Source organism: Schistocerca americana, chromosome 2 (genome assembly GCF_021461395.2).
Source record: "Schistocerca americana isolate TAMUIC-IGC-003095 chromosome 2, iqSchAmer2.1, whole genome shotgun sequence".
NCBI lineage: Eukaryota > Metazoa > Arthropoda > Insecta > Orthoptera > Acrididae > Schistocerca > Schistocerca americana.
In genome coordinates this window covers 445,232,231-445,256,318 of record NC_060120.1, presented here as the reverse complement: position 1 = coordinate 445,256,318, position 24,088 = coordinate 445,232,231, and the positions used below count along the sequence as shown (strand labels likewise).

General features: G+C 38.4%; 1 protein-coding gene across 4 annotated transcripts in view; it reads left to right on the top strand.

Annotated features, from left to right (window-relative positions):
* The window catches only part of LOC124595577 (phenoloxidase 2-like), a 223,104-nt gene that overhangs the window by 159,196 nt on the left and 39,820 nt on the right, over nucleotides 1-24,088 (top strand). For all 4 annotated transcript variants that reach the window (XM_047134366.1, XM_047134363.1, XM_047134364.1 and 1 more), the window contains one exon: nucleotides 8,327-8,455. In XM_047134366.1, the coding sequence (XP_046990322.1) occupies nucleotides 8,327-8,455 (129 nt within the window). The remainder of the gene's footprint in view (nucleotides 1-8,326; nucleotides 8,456-24,088) is intronic.

Sequence of the window (24,088 nt, the reverse complement as noted above, 5' to 3'; positions counted from 1 at the left end):
TGGCCAAGAGCTATATTTGTGTCAATCTTTTTGTTATGCCTATCACAACTCAGCATCTCCACTATATGGTGAATAGCAACTTTCCTTCTCTAATATTATTACATTGCATCCTGGATTTTCCATTGTTTGATTTTTGCGAAATGATAGTGTTAGTTGCACCCATTTGTTGTGCCACAGGTTAACTGCTTATTTCTAATTATCAAATCACTTTGTCAAGCTATGCCTCTTTGCATGTTTTGCTCTTTATCTCACTCCTACTTCAAGTCACTGTAATCACAGTTGCCCTTTTTTTCTTTTTTCTTTTTTTTGTGTGTGGGCGTAGGGGTGGGGTGGGGGGTGGGGGGTGGTGGTGGGGGGTTGGGGGGGGGTGGGGGGGGGGGGGGGGGAAGAGTGAAGCAAGGAAAAAAAATCTGCTAGCAAGCTAATGTGTATGAAGAAGTGCAAGCTTCAAATCTCTTTTACATGGATGCTTGTTTGACCACAAGCTATAGTGTATTATTAATTTGTCAATGTGTACACATAAACTATAAACTCATCAACATATAAATATGAAGATCATTGAAATACTCACTCTAATTTTTACTCACCAAGTGGTGGCAGAACACACACATAAAGGACTCTTGTAATTGGCAAGTTTTTGGAGCCAGTGGCTCCTTTTTCAGGCAGAAGGGTTAAAGGGGAAAGAAGAAGGGTGAAGGAGAAGGACTGGAGAAGTCTAGAAAAAGTGGTAGATTTTGCAGAAAGGCACCCAGAACCATGGGTCAGGGGGGACTTACCATACAGAATGAGAAGGAAAGACTGATTGTTGGATTTCTTTCCTTCTCATCCCGTATGGTAAGTCTGCGATTACGGGTAAATTTCCTGAAATCTACACCTTTTCCTTGACATCTCCAGTCCTTTTCCTTCACCTTTCTTCCTTTCCCTTCAACCCTTATGCCTGAAAAAGGAGCCACTGGCTCTGAAAGCTTGCCAATTACAACAGTCTTCTATGTGTGTGTTCTGCTGCTGCTTGGTGTGTAGATTTTTTTATCTATCCAATTAAATAATTTTGTAATTTTTTTTTTTCTGTTGTTGTTATATTCACTCTAGTTTTTGATGGACATTGTCCTCTGAAAACATTGCTGAATGCACCTGATAGTTTCCATCAACACCAATTTTCCATTATACCCATCTCAAAAGTGAGGCTAGTCGACAAAAACATTATGATGATAAATTTTACAATTCATGAAGTTGCCACTAAATGGAGAACTTGTACCTAATGTGACGTCCCCTCTCCCCTTTTGTTGTTGCTGTCGATGTTGAGCCGCTACTGCTACAGCTCGGTCGGTGGAATGGAGATGCGACACACCGTGATGATTGTCCCCGTCGGATAACGTGGAACAGCACCTGAAAATCTCTAAAGAAAATTGTTCCTCACGTAATGTGTGAAAGTCCATTTGCGAGTCTGCACAGTCTTCTCAGTGATGTGAACTGCTGATTTTAATTGTCTGTTATGGTTTTATGATATTTTGCTATGCCTGGTTAGTTAGTTATTGCAGTGTTGAGTGAATCATTCATCACCGGCGTCGTTTTACACCACTGAAGCGAGGAAACTTTCTTTGCTGTTCAGTATCAGTAGTTGTTGTTACGTTGCTAGGCAGAATTGTTCACTACGGCATGGTGCAAATCCAGAGATAATCTATAACGTTATCTTGCTTTCGTGCGTCAGAATATTATTTTGGCAAAACACTCCTTTCAATGCTCAATGTTCATCAAGTCACTCTTTCAATTAAAATGTTCACAGTTAATTAATTTTGTTCATCAACTATCACACAGTTCAATTAATGATGGAGCCAACACATGAGATTTCCATTACTGATGAACAATTTTTATTGTTCCTTCTTAGCAGTTAGTTTATAATCATCACACTACATGCACACTGATGGATCAGATCAATTACGATTCTTTTCAGTTTGGTGATCATGACAATTGACAACTTTTACAATCGGCGTATTTGTATTATCTTCATGTGGTCGTATTAATGTTTCCTACTCAAGCCTAATCAGGTATTGCAGTCTTCAATACTACGTCCATTCTTCGTTGTAACTGTTCACTTTGATGAAGGAGGAGTCCAACAATAATATCTCCAATAATTAGAGTTCATTAACTCATGATACACTATCAGAATATCACTTTAGTTCAAGTTCTGAAGTCAGAATAACTGAGAACAAAGTCTGCGCATCTCTATCATGCAGTAGTACTTTTTTTGAATAGAAACAATCTCGTAGTGTTCTGTTTGTAGCACTATAACAAATGGTACTCTCTCATGACTTGACAGCAAGCATGGGACTAACATTTCCATGATCAAACATTGTAGATGCATTGAATTTCCTTGTCGCCATGTTTGCAACTCTCTTTCACAATAAATGTTATCTCTGACCGACATATTACTTTGGACTTAACTTTTGTCATACTGAATTGTAGTTATTACTGAGATGTTTGACAGCTAATTAAAATAAACTTTCTTTCTACCTTCATATCATGACATACTCAGTAATTATTGAAATTTGTGTTCATCAAAACTTTAAGGTGTTATATTATTGTCAAAGTTGTCGTACCTGTCAGGATAACACTGTTCCCTGCTTTAAATTATCATGACATTCTTATTTGAGTTTTTGGGTTTCTTGGGGTGTTACACTAATCATCATAGATCTCTAGCATCTGGCCACATGTGTCAAACCTAAATGTCTCATTCTACAATAATTCATTTTTCAAAGAAGATGAACTAAATATTCCAGAATTCGAATCAAGAACAGCTGCAAACATGATTGACTTAGAAGTAGCTATCCTCAGAGTAGTGAGGCAACTTAAATCACTTAATAAAATCAAGTCTTCTTATCCACACTGTATACCAATTAGGTTCATTTCAGAGTATGTTGATGCAATAGGTCCATACTTAACATATATTTAACATATACAACCCCTCACTCAACGAAAGATCTGTGTCTAAAGACTGGAAAGTTGCATGTATCACACTAATATTCATACAGAAGTAGAAGTAATCCACTAAATTACAGGCTCATAGCATTAACATCAATATGCATCAGCATTTTGGAACATATACTGTGTCTGAACATTATGAATTACACTGATGAGAATGATCTATTGACACACAGTCAATACAGATTTAGAAAACATAACTACTTATTTACTCACCTGAAGTGTTGAGTGCTATTGACAAGGGATTTCAAACTGATTCCATATTTCTAGATTTACAGAATGCTTTTGACACTGTTCCTCACAAGTGGCTTGTAATCAAATTGCCTACTTCTGGAATATTGTCTCAGTTATGTGACTGGATTAGTGGTCACAGTTCATACTGACTGATGAAAAGTCATCGAGTAAAACAGAAGTGATTTCTGGCATTCCCCAAAGTAGGGTTATAGGCTCTCTGCTGTTCCTTATTTATATAAATGATTTAGGAAACAATCTGAGTGGCGGTCTTAGGTTTTTTGTAGATGATGCTGTCATTTATCATCTAGTAAAGTCATTGGAAAATCAAAACAAGTTGCAAAATGATTCAGAAAAGATATCTGCATGGTGAAAAAATTGCCAGTTGACCGTAAATAATGAAAAGTGTGAGGTCATCCATATGAGTGCTAAAAGCAATCCATTAAAGTTAGGTTACATGATAAATCAATCAAATCTAAAGGCAGTAAATTCAGCTAAATACCTAGGAATTACAATTATGAACAACTTAAATTGGAAAGAACACAAAGAAAATATTGTGGGGAAGACAAACCAAAGACTGTGATTTATTGGCAGAACACTCAGAAGAAGCAAAAGATCTATTAAAGCGATTGTCTAGACTCTGCTTATCCTTCCTCTTTTGGAGTACTGCTGCACAGTGTGGTATCCTTACCAGATAGGATTAATGGAGTACATCAAGAAAGTTCAAAGAAGAGCAGCACATTTTGTATTATCAAGAAATAGGGGAGAGAGTGTCACAGATATGATACAGGATTTGAGGTCGACATCATCAAAACAAAGGCAGTTCTCACTGTAGCAGGATCTTCTCATGAAATTTCTGTCAGCTTCTTTCTCCTCCAAGTGCAAAAATATTTTGTTGGTGCTGACCTTAATAGGGAGAAATGATCATCATAATAAAACAAAGGAAATCAGAGCTTGCACAGATAGATATAGGTGTTTGTTTTTTTCCGCACGCTGTTCGAGAGTGGAATCATTGAGAATTATTGTGAAGGTCATTCCATGAACCATCTGCCAGGCAGTTAAGCGTGATTTGTGGTGTATCCATTTAGAGGTGGATGCTGATGTAGATAATGGTGTAAATACAACAGTGGACAACCACTCGCTTCAGTAGATGAGCCATCTGCTAATTATTAGACATTCACTTACCTTTCGCTGGGAAAGTAGCATTGATTCCTGTTATTGGCATTTCATAGGCATGAAGGAGCTTATTAGTGTATGCTACTTTCCTGATACATTGCAATTGAGTGGGCTCATCCTGGACTGGAGTGTTTCCTTTCCACCCAAGAAGTACTTTGGGATCAAATGCCCCAGGAAATGTATAGGCCTATGAACAGTCAGTGCGGGGCCTCAGAGCTATACATAGTGCATAGAAGTAATAGTCTGACAGTGCAGGCACTGTGAAAATGTGAACATTGATATAATGGTGGGCTGCAGCATAAGAGACTCTGCAGTGTATACCTAGACATGCTGCCAGATTTCGTGTGACAGTCTGTTACACAAATTTGGGATGGTACTGGTCCATGTGAGTTTCACAGTGCCACCATGTTCATGCTGCTGCTGGTTCATGGAGCAGTTGTATTGAGACTCCACTGACTCACAGTGGCCAGTGTTGCTGTTCTTGCTTGTGGTGCCACACACACACATACCACATTGGTTTCTACACTGTCACCTGGCCATCATCATGCCTGCACCACAGCCAAGCTGCGCCTCCATAGCATCCCTGCTGATGCATTGTCTGTATTGTTGTCCACCCCAAGTGTCACAGTAACAGTCATCGTGGGAGTATCATAGTAGCCACGAATTAAGTACAAGCATCAGTTGTATTGTATATCTTGTCTTGCTAGTCACAAGCTGTGGCCGATGAGTTTACTCTATTCTTAAACTCATTGAATGAGAAACTAATTGGCAGAATGGAATCAAAATTTGATGATATGGAGTCTCAAATTGTTAAAAGTGGATAGTCCAAAGTTGAAGATTTAAAAGGTGAACTTGCTGATAAAATAGATGAAGTGTCTAGCAAGTTTGATAACATGCTATCAATGTCTGATGAAGTTGTGATGGCATAAAATCTCTGAATCAGTAATTGAGGGTTGTTGCTGCTTGAGGCAGTGGGAGTTAGCGTGCTCTGTACATTCGTAATGCTTACTAATAAATAGTGTGTAAATCATATGTCTATGTTGTGTCACTATTCTGCTGTCACAGCACCAGTAGCCCATTTCCTACAGTGGTGATCTCCACTCCTCTCCCACAGAAGCTGAAATGGCATCAGCAGAAGGTACACTCACTGTCAGTGCCCTGGCTTACACTGCCACCAGCCTTGGAAAGCCTCCTGTGAACACAACACACAACAATGCAAGGCAATGCTGCCAACACATTTCCCTCTTCAAACACACGACAAAGCCACCAAAAATTAAAAGATGCCACCAATACTATTTCCTTATCTGCTAGCACAGCCAGTGGCAACACGTTAGTCACACAGCTGACGTGCTTTGGGCATGCCATGTGCTCCTGGCGCACCTCGCTTCTTCCACTGCATCCACCTTCACACAGCCACTTGGATCACTTAAGACAAACGGCACCCCACCGCAACCCCTCCTCATGTGTTCTGCACGATCTTGGAGGGGGGGGGGGGGGGGGGGAGGGGAGGAGGGGCAAATGTGGAGCACCTCTGGGGCACTCCAAAGTTGGGAATGAAGTGTCTAGCAAATATGAGGTTGTGGTGGCATAAAATCTCTGACTCTACAAATGAGGATTGCTCCCCATGAGGCAATGAGACATAGTATGCTCTGTGTGCTCATAATGCTTACAAGTGTTATGTAAATGTACTTACTAATAAATAGTGTGGCAGGATAAATCAGATTGTCAGAAGTCATTCATTGGAGAGCATATGGTAGTTAAAGTATGAGAATGGAAATCTTAGTGCTACTTCACACAGCCATTACTGAGGTAAAGTCTTCAAAAAGTGGGGATCTTGTAAGATAATAGGCAGCAGTGTTACATGATAATAAAAATTACAGATGTAGCACTGTCTGCCAGAATGTGTACTGTGGGAAATTTCGCTAAGTATTTTGTGGCTAGAGACAAAAGAGATTTAGAGAAAATAACTGCCAAGACAAGTCTTCCACAATGAAACACTTCTACTTTAGTCCATACAAGATGAATGATACTTTAAATTTTCTGTTAAAGAATTTTATTGACTATGATTTAAATTTTAAATATGAATGACTGTTTGTGAGCAAATGTGGTTGACTGCAGGTGGAATTTTGGCTACGGTAGTGGTCATATTACTCACAGAGTTGAGGCACACATGGATGTTTCTGAGAAGTTTTGTTGGTGGATGCCAATTGGGTAAGGTCATCTAGATGGCAAAGTGCCACTCAGAAATGTAAGCGAAGTATCGCATCTTGGAAGTCTGTTTTGACATTAAGACTAAAGTATATATTTCAGTGCTTCTGAAATACCAGTAGTGGGTTGTCTTTTGAGCACTACATAATGCCTATTTTGGCTTTTCATATGCTAATATGTCAGCAAACTGGTTTCCATGCATGGGAGACATGTGATCGATTTAGTTTGTTCTTGGAATAACAGTGTACTGTTGAATCTTCAAATGTGAACTATTGTCATTAAATCAAATGTTTTCAAAAGTGTTAATGTGTTTGTTTTCATAATTCACTGAATAAGATTCATTGGCCACTTGAAAAACTTATAAGGTGCACATAAGGGTGTACAGTGGAAATTCAATTTTACATTTTCCGATTTTATGTTTTTCATGATTCTACACCGTTTTTTCCTATTTACATTTGATGTGACTGAATGAGTTATAAGTGTTACAAGTGACAGATGGTTTGCTCCATGGGTGGTGGTGGAGTAGAGGGAATATTGTGGGCCATTGCAGAGAGGGAGACATGAGAGAGGAAATGCTGATGTAATACACGACTGGAGCTGCCAATACAACTTTCAAAATTTAGCTTCACCACACAATTATGATACAGGTACTGATAGATTGCAGCAGCAATGGATAAACAAGACAGTTGATGTTAAGGGTTCTGGCCCCAGACAATATGTGATGAGGGAGACCAGCCGCCACCTTTTCTTGTGCCACTTATAACGCTGTCTAATTTTTTTGCATGTATGTTTCCAATGTACTGTATTCCCCAACAATATCAATCATCAACCTTTTAAATTAAAACACTGAGCCGTAAGTCACCCAACAGCCAGAGCACCTACCACACCACACTAAAAAGCATAAAATGATCTCACCTGCTGGATGTGTGGTGAGGGGGAGTGGCCCTCAAACAACAGGAGTGCAGGTATGGGTGAAAGCATTTTCTGAAATGCTGAAAATATACTTTTTGTGCAGATGATGTGCTGTGTGGCATGGATGCCACATGGAAACAGAACAAGGGTTTTGTGATAACACATTTTAAAGAATTTTGTGTTCAGATCTGCCATGATGCAGTTGCAGCAACTACATAGACTACTCACATATATTCTTTGCACCACACACAGTAGATTGCAAGGATTGGCAGCAGTGATAAAGGGCATGAAGCAAAACTGCAGCACCTGAGCTTTCTTTCAAATTTACATTTTGCACAGTATACAGAAATTCACTGAGCTGATTTTTAATAAGGTTGTAACATCAATTGGGGAAGTAGACTCAGTTTTTCATGTCTCAGTTTCTCTCATTGAGCCTAAAAAAATAACACTTTCACAGTGGCAAGCACCTAAAGTACGTCTTGTAAGAAAAGCATTAAACAATAACAACAATATTGACAGATTTTGTCATTAAGCAAATGTCCACATTTAAGCTTATAGTTTAACCACTTTGCTGCTGTGATATTTTTGTTTTAATTCCTCATGTTCTTCATTCTTTGGTTTCTTTTGGGTGAGCACAAAGGAGAGATCTCTCAAAAATGTGTGTTTTGACATATAATTTGTGCTCATAGCATGTTGGAAAATAGCTCAATTATCTTGTACCCAGATATCAATTTCAATTTTTTGATGAATTTTTACTTGATGTTACACACTGATGAAGTTCATTACCACATTTGAAATGTTAACAAATGTTTCTCCACAGGAGACCTTTGGTGTTATGGCAGATGTAGCAACAGCCATGAGAGACCCTGTGTTCTACAGATGGCATTCATTCATTAATTCAGTTTTCCAAGAACACAAGAATTTGTTGCCAAGGTACACCATTCAACAGGTAAGGATAAGTTCTTATTTTTAAAAAAACTTGTGTTGATTCATGTGGTTACAGAGAAATCTGAATATAATACATAAGAAAAAGTAATCTCTGCCAGCAACTATACATTTTTTTGTCAATTTGTTAATTAAAGATCCATAAGTTTGCCATCTTAACCCACAACACTTTGTTGTAGCTGCAGTTCTACAATTAATGTTATTACACCTGTGTAAGTTTTGCACATCTCTGCCTTCTGTTTCCTCCCTACATTTTTTTCCTTAGAAATTAAAAAATGCCTTTAATTATCTCTTTGCTCCTCAGAATATCTATTGTTGTAGCACATTTTAAACTGTGGTTGAGCCATTCTCCTAGGAATGCTAGCTAGTCTGAAGTATTAAGTCTAAAAGCCATTGTGCAAATTTAAAGAGGAGTAGGAAAACAGTGATCAGTTAGAGTTTTGAAATGGTCCACATTGACCTCTTCTATTAAGGCACTGCCCACAAGAAGTGGTGATATCGTATCAAAAGCAAATCTTTCCTTGTAAGGTATTTCAAGTGACTTGCCTTTGTTCAACTTTGATCTGTGAATGAGATCCCTTAATTATTTATAAGCTGGAAGACTGCCCAAAATGGAATTTGAGCCATTTTGATCTTGACATTTCCTATTTAAGCAAAACCATCTAAAGGCCTCATAAACTTCTGTGATTAATAATCAACTGTATCCTGGTTCTCTCAGTTATCAATCTCTTATTCATCAAATATGCTGTCAATCTACAGCATGAAATATAGCCTCATTAATGATCAACACAAGGAATCTACACGGAATGCTTAAAAATTTCATTTTATAAAATTACTGTACATAAAATGGCAGGTCTCACAGAGAAAAATAAAAAAATAGTATCACAGTGGACTGGAAGTTCTTTTAATTACAGTATGGCATAGCACTACATTATACTGAGGTACTGATACACTGATAACTCTTTTCAAATATTTCCATTTCTTGAGCTAAGGAAATAATAAAAAGACGCTTTTAATCCACACTTGCTCACATTTGAGGAAAAATCTAACATTTATAATTTTACTGCAATATTTCAGAATATTTTATATCTATTGAGGTATTGATATAGTAATGCTTTCTTTGATATCTGTACATTCTGTCAATGCATCTTTCATTGGTCAAATTACAATTATAACCTTTGTTTGAAGCATTGTGTTCTGTTAAATTTTTATTCATATTGAAGTTATTACGTAACAATTTCTTGTGCATTCAAAAAACACCACCTTGCTTCTCATTTGTCCATTTCTTTGTGCTAGTAACATGCAGTTGGGTTAATTTTTTCTCCTGGACATATTCTGCAAATATTACATGTTTTATAAGTATTGTTTGGGTTTTACATTTTGAAAGAAGCAGTTGAATATATTCAGTACTTGACTGGCCCTATCTGAAAATATATAAAATTTTACAAGAAAGAAGTATTTAAAATTTTAAAAGGCAAGAAGTTGTGTCAGATGAACAGATGAAGAACCACTGGACTAGAATATCCACATACTGGGTTTGTCTTCAGACACTGACCCACAGCCTGACAATGATTCTGAAACTGAATCTAGAGTGGCCCAGTTTCTGCTAATTGTGGTAGGCAGCCAGGTATGGCTGGAAAAACATGGTTCAAAGCTAAAGCCCCTCCAGCAAAAACTACTTGTCAGAAGATTGTGACACACCTTCTAGACATAAAGTGGAAAGCAAAAAATTTGAAAGTGTTTCTAGATTATTGGAAAAATTTTTTTCCAGGCTGTGTAATTGACAGCATTGTAAAGTACATAAAGCAAGAATGTAGTAGAATTGCAGCAGCTTATTCATGAAGTGCTCAAGACTGTCCACAGATAAATTTTGAAGAATTATCTACTTTGCTTGGTATTTTGCATCTCACAGGAATGAAAACGTCACTGAATCCCAATGTCAATCATCTGTGGACCACTTATGGGACTGCATCAGATCTTTTTATAGTGTCAACAAGCAAACAGGTTTTCTATACTCTTCTATGAGCTGTACAAGTTAATGACAAATTTAGGAGGTTGCAGAGGAAGGAAACAGATAATCTGGCACAAATTAGAGAAATATTTGATTAGTTTGTTGATGTTTGCATGTAGAGTTACAGCACAGGAGCATTGACAACAATAGACAATATGTGTTTCATGTAGTTTTCCCACAGATAAAATATGTCATACAGTTTTGGGTGTGTATCTAGGATATTATCAATTCTTGTTCCAATGTTTTGGCTGACAACTTTACAGCTATTCCCAATGTGAGTCATTTGTAAGATTTTAAAATCACTTTACACAAGTGATTTCAAAATCTAGCAAATGACCCAGCTCAGCTGAAATAGTGGAACAAGAATTAACAATATCACAGATACATGTCTGAAAGATGAAGGAATAATAGACACCTAATAAATTAGAAGCATTCTCTGTATGTTGCAAATTCGAGTAGTCTGTCCCAAACAAGCTGGAAAAGTGCTGTATAGAAGTATACACACACATCAAAAGAAGGTTTGCATCACCCCGGTTCCCAGAACTCCAGAAGATAGACATTGACTATGGATATTGTATCACAGACACAGTCCCTTTGACTGTTCAGAGACGTTACTAAACCCACCCACAGATGTAAACAACCATGCACGAGCAGCCCCTATTACATAGAGCAGGTCTGACAGCCGATCAGATCCAGTCATTCCACCAGGAAGGAGGTACAAAGCTCATGTTGTCTGTTGTTCAACCATGCTAGACAGTCAATTCCATGGTTCGATTGTGTCTGCATTGTTACTTTGTGCCAGGAAGGGCTCTCAATAAGGAAAGTGTCCAGGCATGTTGTAGTGAATCAAAGCCATGTTGTGCAGACATGGAGGAGGTACAGTGAGACAGGAACTGTCAATGACATGCCTAGCTCAAGCCGTCCAAGGGCTACTACTGCAGTGGATGATGGCTACCCATGGGTTATGGCTTGGAGGAACCCTGGCAGCAACGCCACCATGTTGAATAATGCTTTTCATGCAGCCACAGGATGTCATGTTGTGGCTTAAACTGTGTGCAATAGGATGCACAATGTGCAACTTCAGTCCCAACGTCCATGGTGAGGTCCAGCTTTGCAACTACGATACCATGTAGCGCAGTACAGATAGGCCCAATAACATGCCGAATGGACTGCTCAGAGTTGGCTTCACGTTCTCTTCACCAATGAGTGTCACATATGCCTTCAACCAGAAAATCGTCAGAGACATGTTTGGAGGCAACCCAGTCAGGCTGAACGCCTTAGACACACAGTACATCGAGTGCAGCAAGTTGGAGGTTCCCTACTGTTTTGGGGTGGCATTATGTGGGGCTGACATATGTCGCTGATGGTCATGGAAGGTGCCGTAATGGCTGTATGATAAGTGAATACCATCCTCCGACCTATAGCGCAATCATATTGGCAGCATATTGGTGAGGCATTCATCTTCATAGATGACAATGTGCGCCCCCATTATGCACATCTTATGAATGACTCCCTTCAGGATAATGACATCGCTCGACTAGAATGGCCAGCATGTTCCCAAGACATGAACCCTATCATACATGCCTGGGATGGACTGGAAAGGGATATTTATGGACATGATCCACCAACCACTCTGAGGGATCTATGCCAAATTGCCATTGAGGAGTGGGACAATCTGGACCAACAGTGCCTTGATGAACTTGTGGATAGTATGCCACGACAAATAAAGGCATGCATCAATGCAAGAGGATGTGCTACTGGGTATCAGAGGTACCAGTGTGTACAGCAATCTGGACCACCACCTCTGAAGGTCTTGCTGTATGATGGTACAACATGCAATGTGTGGTTTTCATGGGCAATAAAAAGGACGGAAATGATGTTGATGTTGAACTCTATTCCAGTTTTCTCTACAGGTTCCAGAACTCTTGGAACCGAGGTGATGCAAAGCTTTTTTTGATGTGTGTACTTTCTGTGATGCTATAACTTTATATACACTAAGTATGGAAATTAATGCAGGCAAACAGCCTGCTGGTGCCTATCAAGTATTCAATGATGCAGGAAACATGGTGTTATGACTAAATCAGTCCGTTACATCTATGTGAGTTGCTAATAAACTCTACACAAATCATTGACTCACAGTAGTAGATACTTTTTAGAGGAACAATAACACTAGATTTGCTGTCAATAAAGGGGAGGACAGCAAATAGCACCATTTTTGCATTTGAAGAGAAACCAGGTATCAATTGCCTCCTTTGCCCGTATGTTCTAAACAGGAAACAGATAAAGAACATAGTAATGTTCTCTGTTAGGCTCAGAAATGATAGTATAGAACTAACAGTAGCATAGTGGATAAACCTGAACTGATTACATTGTACAATCTCACAAAAGGGGACATTGATGATGTCGATCACCTGAAATCAGAATATTATATTTCAAGAATAAGCAATTACTAGCTGCCTACACTGGTTTGCAGAACATCAGAGCTTTACATGCTCAAGTAATATATAAGACAAATACATTTGATACATTACTGAGAATGGTGCTTACAAAAACACTTATAATCACATGTATGACAATTCCTAGAAAATCACACCACTTGAATGAGAAAAAGTAAGCTGTTGTAGGTATCCACAATCTACCTACAGCAGAAGAAACAAGTTAATCAAGAAAAAAGTTTAGATATCACTACTGCTGCAAAACGAAAGCTTCCATTTTTGTTCCAGTCATCTTCATAAAGAAAATACAGCAGTAAGCGTTCTTCTTACCATGTGTGTACATCGTAAGAAGCTTGATCTGACTCTCATTAGCAAAACAGGAATGAAGTTAAACTTAGTTATTCACTTACCATGGCTATTTCAAAGTGCTGTTAGGAGAGATGTGGGTATAATGATAAACCATGTGTGACAGTTGCACATTGAAATATTTCTACATTAAGCACGACACTTGCGTAATTTTATGTTTATATGTATTGATAGTGTGTTGGTAATAATAAAAAATAATAATTTACTTGATAAATATGTCTTTGTATTGAACCTACTCTTAAAAATTAAAAAAATTGTCTTTGTGAGAAAAAGTCTGATATGGGCGTTATAATGAGACAACAACAGCTGTGAGCAATCATGGAAACCATTTGGCTGTCATAAAATGAACAAAATATTTTAAAATAGCTATCATCTGTTTCATAAGAGAGGAAGTCTGGTGAAAGCAAAACACATTCATATTGAGAGCTCCATAGTTCCTATGTATTCAGAGTAAGTACTGATCAAACACAGCACTGTCTCAAGGGCCTATGTGACAAGTTCCCAGATTTCAGTGCAATTGAAGACCATATCACAAAGATCACAAATGCTAGAGATGACTGAATAGTCACTGCTTAACGAAAGTTATTAATATTCAAAATGTGAAACTAATTCATTAAGTCTGTAGCATTATATATAAGTGTGGTTTCAGCTCTCTGAGATTGTAGACGTGTGTGCTAGTTGTGTTTGTGTGTGTGTGTGTGTGTGTGTGTGTGTGTGTGTGTGTGTGTGTGTGCATGCATGTGTGTCTACTGCTGACAAAGGCCTTAATGGCTGAAAGCTGTAAGTATGTGAATCTTTTTGTTGTGCCTATCGCGACTCACCATCTCCGCTATATGGTGAGTAGCAACTTTCCTTCTCTGATATTGTTGCATTGTAAATACAGGGTGATTATAATTAAAGTTAAACTTTCAAAATGCTGTAGAAATAACACCAGTGGTCAGAATGACGTCAAACTGCAAGAGAATATTTTTGGAGAAGGGGGAAAACTTATAGCAGAAGAAAAAAAAATAGTGTGAAAATTGATCAAGGGATGGTGCTGTATGTGTCAGAATACATAAATGAAAACATCTGACATGCGCACGACCCATTGAAGTTGGTATAAACTCGCTTTTCCTCCTTTCGCATCTGTGATGTTCGCCATGACTGTCTCCATGTGGGATCATGCTCTGCTTGTAAAGCTGTATTACAAGAATGATGACTGTGCACAAGTCACTCTGCAGAAGTTCTGGACCCTGAAGGGTTTGAAAAAAGGCAATGGTCCAATAACTGCTTTGGGTCTGGGGAAAATGATTCAGACATTCGAAAAGACAGGTTCTTTGGTGTGTAACCTGGTAGAGGCAGGAAATGAATTGATACATCAGTGGAAGCAGTGGCCACAGCAATGCAGGAGGAGATGATTGGTGGTGTGCAAACGTGTAGTGCACAGAGAATTGCCCAAACATTGGACATACCCATGAGCACGGTGCGTAAAATCCTACAAAACATCCTTCTTTGCTATCTATTCAAAATTAGCCATGCGTACAAGTTGCTTCCTGTTGACCTGACAGCAAGAGAGACATTTGCTTTAGAATTTCTCGCTCACATGGAAGTGGACAATGACTGGCTGTGAAAGATTTTGTGGACAGACAAAGCCCACTTCCATCTGACAGGATATGTCAATACACAGAATTGTCAAATATGGGCAACAGAAAATCCACACACAAATCAACCAGTAACAGTGCATCCTGAAAAGGTCACTGTGTGGTGTGGGTTTACGGCATCATTTATCATAGGGCCATATTTTTCCGAAGAGACAGGTGCTTCCAGTTCTGTTGTCTGTACTGTCACTGGTAAGTGCTATGAGTGTCTTTTCCCCTACCATGTCTTTCCAGCTCTCCTACAGCATGGATGTGTGGCTGGGATCATTTTTATGCAAGATGGCACACCTTTACTCATTGCAAATCCAGTTAAGCAGCTGCTGAAGCACCATTTTGGAAATACTAGAAATATCAGCTGCCATTTCCCTACAGCCTGGCTGTTTCTATCACCTGATCTTAATCTGTGTGACTTACCACTGTGGGGCTATCTGAAAGATGTTGTGTTCAGTGTGCCAACTAAAAACTTAGCTGCATTGAAAGAATGCATTGTGGAACACATTCTGAACATGATCCTGGAAACAATTTGATCAGTTGTGGAACATGCTGTTTCTCAATTTCAACTTGTTGCGGAAAACGTTGGAAAGCATATTGCCGGCCAGTGTGGCCGAGCGGTTCTAGGCTCTACAGTCTGGAACCTCGCAACTGCTACGGTCACAGGTTCGAATCCTGCCTCGGGCATGGATGTGTGTGATGTCCTTAAGTAGTTCTAAGTTCTAGGGGACTGATGACCACAGCAGTTAAGTCCCATAGTGCTCAGAGCCATTTTTTGAAAGCATATTGACCATGTTTTGCACCAGCCACATGGAAATTAATAATCCGATTTGAATTTGATTGATGCTTTTTATGTGGTTTCAGCCTCAGGACAATTGAAAACTGATGTGATTGATCTTTTTATGCGATTTTTGGTCTCAGGACAATTAAAAGCTGGTGCGATTGATGCTTTTTATGCGGTTTTTGGTCTCAGGACATTAAAAATTGATTTTTCCCATCCGAAGTGATATGATATTGCCGTGATGGATGGACTTATGTAACTAACTGTATCACACGTGTACACCCATGCACACTTGAGTAGTACAGTTTGTTTAATGTCAGACATACACCTTAGGCATTGTTGCATGATTCTTTCATCATTTTTAGTTGACCACTGTTAAATTATGAATGCTTACAGTGCCATCTATTGCTACATTTTGTAACTGTTTATTTTTCTTCTGCCATGCATTTTCCCCCTTTTTTTGATAATATTCTGTAGCAATTTGCTGTCATTCTGACCAGTGGTGTTATTTCTACATTGGTTAGAAACTTTAACTTTAATTACAATCACCCTGTACTACTTCATTTTAAAAGTTTCTCCATCATGTTCCATTTTCAGCTTTTCAGCTCCCTTCTTCTTTCTCTCACTACTGTAACCCAATCTGATAAAGTCATCTCTGTTATTGTCTCTACTTCTGGTACTGTTTCTTCTTTTAATTATTTCATCATTTTGATGAATCTTCAGCAATGCAAACATTAGGAAAGAGAAGCAACTATTGCAAACTAAATCACTGTCCTGTATTAACAAGAAACTTATCATTATTTTTCTATGTACTGCTTGTGCTTAAACAGGCTACATTTACTACACCAAAACTAGCAGAAACCCTACAACTTTGACAATAGCTTCTGGTTCTATGGTTCATGATTCAGCGATACCACAAGCCAATACAAACAAGACCATAAGATGTTAGTGTATTTGTATAATGTTCTCAGCTCACTAAATAAATATCTAACCCATATTTAATTTCCAGCTGTACGTTGTATTAAAGACTGACAGAGCACATCACAGTCTATAGTAAATTTTTAAAATAAAACAGTTAATCAGAATATATAAATGTTGAACAAATAATATAGTGGCATAAAGAGTACAATTTATAGCTTAATTAGTCAAAAAGTGAAATACAATAAACTGGTAAATTGCAATAACTAGTCATCTAGCACTGTGTATTGGTAGCATATCTATTTTAAAATTTCATAAGTTACATAATCTTTCTGTGGTAATGGAAAATCACATACATTATATCGAAATATGCAGCCAAGACTCACTATGTTGAATTAAGTAGGAAATGGCTCAAACAAATAAAACAACTTGAACATCATACATGTAATATGATCTGAAACTGTGAATTCATACTAATTTTGCTATCCACAGTCATCAAACTATTATTTGCATAACAAATTTAACTTCTATGCCTGTACCAGACATAAAGGATGCCTTTGACTACCACAGGATTTCTGTTCAGATGTTGCCAAGTAGTGGTCATTGTATACAAATTTGCTACTCTAATTGCCTTTAATTATTTAGGTTAATTCAAGAAATGTTTGAGTATGTAATGTTTTAAAGCATGGCCTGCTATTCAAATTGCTTTGTCATAGGAAGTGTGGGATCTTGACTCATTAATCATTGCTCCATTCCTCTTATCTTAGTATTAATGATACTGTGCCATTAAATTGGTGTCCCTACCCAATCATCAATACATGATATTTGTTGGGATTTATGGAGAACATGGAAACTTTAAGATGGAGCTCAAGCACCCTGTGAACCTACCTACAGTCATTAGCAGGAACTCTTTGAAACATGTCTCCCATTCAGCTAAGTATTTCACAGTGCTGTTTACATTAAATGTGCCAACTGCAAAAGTTGGCACAATAGCCTACCTACGAACAGTGTACTATGCAATGTTCCACAGCCACATTAGCTGTGCTCTGGTCCTGTGGAGCCACTCTGCAGTCAACAATAATGTTCTTTTATTGCAAAAGAAAGCAATGATGATTATTATCTCAAGCAAAAATTGACCATTGTAAACCAACTTTTTCCAGATTAAGAGTATTGAATGTTTTCACACCATATGTATTCAACTGTTTCATTCACAGAAAGATAAATCATATAACCTAAAGCAAGAGATACGAAGTTCATCAAAATAGCACTTTCAATAAAGATAATATTGCCAGGCCAAGGTGTCAGTTAACAAAGACACAAAACAACTTCCCAATGATGCATCCAAAATTATTTAATGCACTACCTGAAGATAGTTAGTCATTACCAGTGGAGTAATTTAGAACTAAAATTTTATGTAAGCAATTTTTGAAAACATTTCTAATGGAGAATATCAGATGTCTCAGTAAAATATTTTAAAACTAAATTAAAATTAGTCTTCACTGCAATAAATAATAATTGACAATGGTAGCCAGTTTCAATTAAAATGTAACCTTCTTCACACCATATTAAACCATGATGGCATGTGTGGTGGTGAATGGAGCAGATATTGTGAATCTATGAGAAAGTTTACTCCACAGCCACTTTGATAAACAGCCTACAATACAGTGGCATCCATAATTTTCTTAGGTTGTTACTTTAAGGAGGCCAGTGTTAATAGAAGTTAGACAGTAGTCCACAGGGGAAATGTGCCCAAAACATAAATGAGCTGATGCAAGGGTGAAGAGATTCTTGAAACAATCCAAAAGTGACACATGGAATTTGTTCTATACGTTAATGATGCATGATACTGAAGTGAAAGACAAATGACAAGAAGTTACAAGATTTAGACACAGAAAATATTTTCCTAGCATCAGAGATACAGTACATACTGGATAGGAAACTTTGCAGACACAATTGCTGCACCATCTGCTAAAATCAAGCAGTTTCAGTTGATTGCAAGATCACTTTTTATACACCCCCATTTGCAATGTGGGAACTTCAACAGGTAGTCTTACTTTTAACACTGCCCCAGGATTGACAACATTTGTTGTCTGATGACCATACTTTTTTCATCAGGTGATAAAATTTGGCCCATGGAACTGCTCCCAAGTATTTGAGTCATACAAATCATAGAGCTCATACCAAAGCAAGAAAAAAGGCCATTTAACTGAAAATCATACTGGCTAATTGCACTAACCTCATAATCAACAAAACTCTACAATGGATTGGTAAGACTTAATAGTGGCTGGAACACAATTACTTACTGTCAAGCACCTATAATGTCTGTGTAAAAGGAAGCAGAACATATGAAAATTACATAATATTAATGAGTGACATGCAGTCCATTTGTCCAGCACAGCTTCCTCACCTCAGTCTTACTCGACATGAAAGAAGTATATGGTAATGTTCAAGCCCTTACATTTATACATAAACTTTGTCCTCTAGCACTGACTGTTAATCTGTTACAATATTCAGATGGTATATGCTTATACTCAATGCACATGTCTCTTCAGGATGGATGTCATAATTTAGCATGTGCTGCCGTATACCGGGAAGATTGGTTAATGAAAAACGAGCTATCAATATCACCTTACAGATCACAAGTTATGATGTTTACTCACAAATGTTCATAACATATTGCACAGCAGATGAAATTGGAAGGCCATACAATAAGAGTAACCTTGACTGCATAATACCAAGAATTAATCTTAGACTGTTGTGGTATGTCCTCATTAGACAAATGCTTTTGAGTTAGAACATGTGATAACATTCTCCACCCACTGGCCAACACTGGTGGTAGGGCAAAAATCCGATGACAATGCTCGTTCTGTATGTCATTGACGAAACCTCAATTGTATTCCGTGTGATTTCTGAAAATCTGAAATGTTTAACATTTCATATGAGAATGTCCTTAAAAGTAATGGCTCTGAATTTTTTTTCTTCTGTTCTCAATATCTGTCAAGCTATTACACGCCATGCATATTACTTTGTCAACTTTCTCACTCGACTGACACAAGCTGCAATCCTCTGCAGCTGGAGGGCTCTGAATTATAGTGTGTTACATGACAGTTCTTAAAGGTACTATATCAGTGAGTGGGAAATAGTGTGCTGTAATTGAATTTCTAACCACAGAAAACATGCATCCAATAGAAATCTGTAGAATAATGAAAGCTGTGTACATTGATGATTGCATCAACAACATAATATGCAATGTTGGATTTCGTGATTCATAATGAAAGAACTTTATGAGACTGAACTCAGAGTGGATGAGCACAAATGGCAACCAGCAAGACTCATTGGAATGGGGTTGATGAACTCATCAGAGAAAATCATCAGATAACACAGACTCAGCTGTCATGTAAGTGTGGAATATCATGAGAGCATGTACAAGCTGTCATTGCAGAACTGCAGTATAGAAAACTATGTGCTTAGTGAATGCCTCAAATGCTCATGCCTGATACAAAACAGAGGAGATTGGGCACCTGTCAGCAATGACTTTCGTTTTGAGTGTGAGGGTGATGGGTTCATCAGATGATGAAATTTGGATTCACTATTTCGTCCCTGAAAACAGGAGAGCATCAGTGAAGTTCCCACAAAGAATCACTGATGCCATAAAAATTCAAACCCATGCCATCAGCAAGCAAAGTCATACTCACAGTATTCTGAGACACTCAAGCCATGGTTCATTTGGAATTCATGTCTAAAGACACCACCATAATCTCTGAAAGGTACTGCGAAACCCTTAGAAAATTGAAGGAACAGATTCAAAGAGTTGATCCACACATGGAGCATGCTCTCCTTTAGTATGACTTTGCCAGAGCACACAAGTCCTGTGACATCTGCAAAATCTCACTCTTAGGTTCGCTGTTACTGATTGTTCTCAATATGATTCAGGCTTAGTCCCACCTGATTTGCATCTGTTTCTAAAACTTAAAGAATGCCTTTGAGGGCTTCACTTTGATAGTGATAAATACATGAAAGCAGAAGTAAGCTTGTGGCTCAGTCAACAAAGTCAAACATTCTACAATGATGGTATTAACAAATGGGTCTCTCATTATGAGCAATGTGTTCATTGCCAGGATGACTTGTTGAGAAAAAAAATGTAGATATGAAGACTAATTATGTAGACTGTTGATAAGGTTTGTTTTATTTAAAAAATTTTAGCAGCTTTAGCAGTTTAGCAGTTTTTAGCAATTTTGGAGGCATTACTTATTGCGTGATTTTATATATTCAGTACAACCAATGCAAATGTTTAATGAAAACATTTATTGATGAATCAAAAATAACACAAACCCTGTGTGTTTAGTGCCTTTCTTCTCCTGATCTCCAGAAGAACTGTTTTGCTCCCTCCCTCAAACAAGTCAGTAGCTACTGCAGAGCCAGTGGCCATTATGTAAGCTCTGCAGCTTGTCAAGCTGTTTGAACTTGCAAGGGTTCCACCATCTCGATACGCACTTTTAACTTTAGTTGACAGAACTCCCCATTTCTTCCAGAAGTTCTTCCTGAAAATTGCTTTTTTACAAAGAACAATCCAACTGTTCTGGAAAATTATCTGGTTTTATTTGTGAGTTTATAAACAGACTTGAATTCACGACTCAAGTTACAAGTTGTTATTAATGCAAGCATGACTGAACTGTTCCAAGGCTATTGGTAGAATCCTCCTCTACTTCATTCAAAACTTTTAGGCCAGTGCTGGCCATCGTCATGAACTTTGTCATGAAGGTCTCCTTGGTATGACGCATAGTGCTGCAGACTCTGCAGCTACTTGCAATGATATGTTTCATCATAATATGGCCTTTCTCTGCTGCACTATGCCCCAGGACCTCTAGCAAAAAATCCAAACACAATGAACCCAGAATCAGTTCAATACTCCGACTAACCATAATAACATAACTTAAGTGTGATTGTGAACCAACTAGCCATGATTTCTCAATTATATCAGCTGGTCCCCCTCCCCCCCCCCCCCCCCCCCCTACCCCCATGAACCATGGACCTTGCCGTTGGTGGGAAGGCTTGCGTGCCTCAACGATACAGATACCGTAGGTGCAACCACAATGGAGGGGTATCTTTTGAGAGGCCAGACACACGTGTGGTTCCTGAAGAGGGGCAGCAGCCTTTTCAGTAGTTGCAGGGGCAACAGTCTGTATGATTGACTGATCTGGCCCTGTAACACTAACCAAAACGGCCTTGCTGTTGTGGTACTGTGAAGCGGCTGAAAGCAAGGGGAAACTACAGCCGTAATTTTTCCCGAGGGCATGCAGCTTTACTGTATGATTAAATGATGATGGCGTCCTCTTGGGTAAAATATTCCAGAGGTAAAATAGTCCCCCATTTGGATCTCCGGGCAGGGACTACTCAAGAGAAAGAAAACTGGTGTTCTATGGATTGGAGTGTCGAATGTCAGACCCCTTAATCGGGCAGGTACGTTAGAAAATTTAAAAAGGGAAATGGATAGCTTAAAGTTAGATATAGTGGGAATTAGTGAAGTTTGGTGGCAGGAGGAACAAGACTTTTTGTCAGGTGAATACAGGGTTATAAATACAAAATCAAATAGGGGTAATGCAGGTGTAGGTATAATAATGAATAAAAAAATGGGAGTGCGAGTAAGCTACTACAAACAGCATAGTGAACGCATTATTGTGGCCAAGATAGACACGAAGCACACGCCTACTACAGTAGTAAGTTTATATGCCAACTAGCTCTGCAGATGATGAAGAAATTGATGAGATAAAAGAAATTATTCAGGTAGTGGAGGGAGACAAAAATTTAATAGTCATGGGTGACTGGAATTCGACAGTAGGAAAAGGAAGAGAAGAAAACATAGTAGGTGAATATGGATTGGGGCTAAGAAATGAAAGAGGAAGCCGCCTGGTAGAATTCTGCACAGAGCATAACTTAATCATAGCTAACACTTGGTTCAAGAATCATGAAAGAAGGTTGTATACATGGAAGAACCCTGGAGATACTAAAAGGTTTCAGGTAGATTATATAATGGTAAGACAGAGATTTAGGATCCAGATTTTAAATTGTAAGACATTTCCAGGGGCAGATGTAGACCCTGACCTCAATTTATTGGTTATGAACTGTAGATTAAAACTGAAGAAACTGCAAAAAGGTGGGAATTTGAGGAGAAGGGACCTGGATAAACTGAAAGAACCAGAGGTTGTACAGAGTTTCAGGGAGAGCATAAGGGAACAATTGACAGGAATGGGGGAAAGAAATACAGTAGAAGAAGAATGGGTAGCTTTGAGGAATGAAATAGTGAAGGCAGCAGAGGATCAAGTAGGTAAAAAGACGAGGGCTAGTAGAAATCCTTGGCTAACAGAAGAGATACTGAATTTAATTGATGAAAGGAGAAAATATAAAAATGCAGTAAATAAAGCAGGCAAAAAGGAATACAAACGTCTCAAAAATGTGGCTTATCTCACGAGGGGTAAGATAGATACTGCCTACAGGAAAATTAAAGAGACCTTTGGAGAAAAGAGAACCATTTGCATGAATATCAAGAGCTCAAATGGAAACCCATTTCTAAGCAAAGAAGGGAAAGCAGAAAGGTGGAAGGAGCATATAGAGGGTCTATACAGGGGTGATGTTCTTGAGGACAATATTATGGAAATGGAAGAGGAGGTAGATGAAAATGAAATGGGAGATATGATACTGCGTGAAGCGTTTGACGGAGCACTGAAAGACCTAAGTCGAAACAAGGCCCCGGGAGTAGACAACATTCCATTAGAACTACTGACAGCCTTGGGAGAGCCAGGCCTAACAAAACTCTACCGTCTGGTGAGCAAGATGTATGAGACAGGTGAAATTCCCTCAGACTTCAAGAAGAATATAGTAATTCCAATCTCAAAGAAAGCAGGTGTTGACAGACATGAAAATTACTGAACTATCAGTTTAATAAGTCACAACTGCAAAATACTAACTCAAATTCTTTACAGACGAATGGAAAAACTGGTAGAAGAAAGATTAAGGAAAGGCAAACCTACATTTCTAGCATTTGTAGACTTAGAGAAAGCTTTTGACAATGTTGACTGGAATACTCTCTTTCAAATTCTGAAGGTGGCGGGGTAAAATACAGGGAGCGAAAGGCTATTTACAATTTGTACAGAAACCAGATGGCAGTTATAAGAGTCGATGGACATGAAAGGGAAGCAGTAGTTTGGAAGGGAGTGAGACAGGGTTGTAGCCTCTCCCCGATGCTATTCAATCTGTATATTGAGCAAGCAGCAAAGGAAACAAAAGAAAAGTTTGGAGTAGGTATTAAAATCTATGGAGAAGAAATAAAAACTTTGAGGTTTGCCGATGACATTGTAATTCTGTCAGAGACAGCAAAGGACTTGGAAGAGCAGTTGAACGGAATGGACAGTGTCTTGAAAGGAGGGTATAAGATGAACATCAACAAAAGCAAAATGAGGATAATGGAATGTAGTCGAATTAAATCAGGTGATGCTGAGGA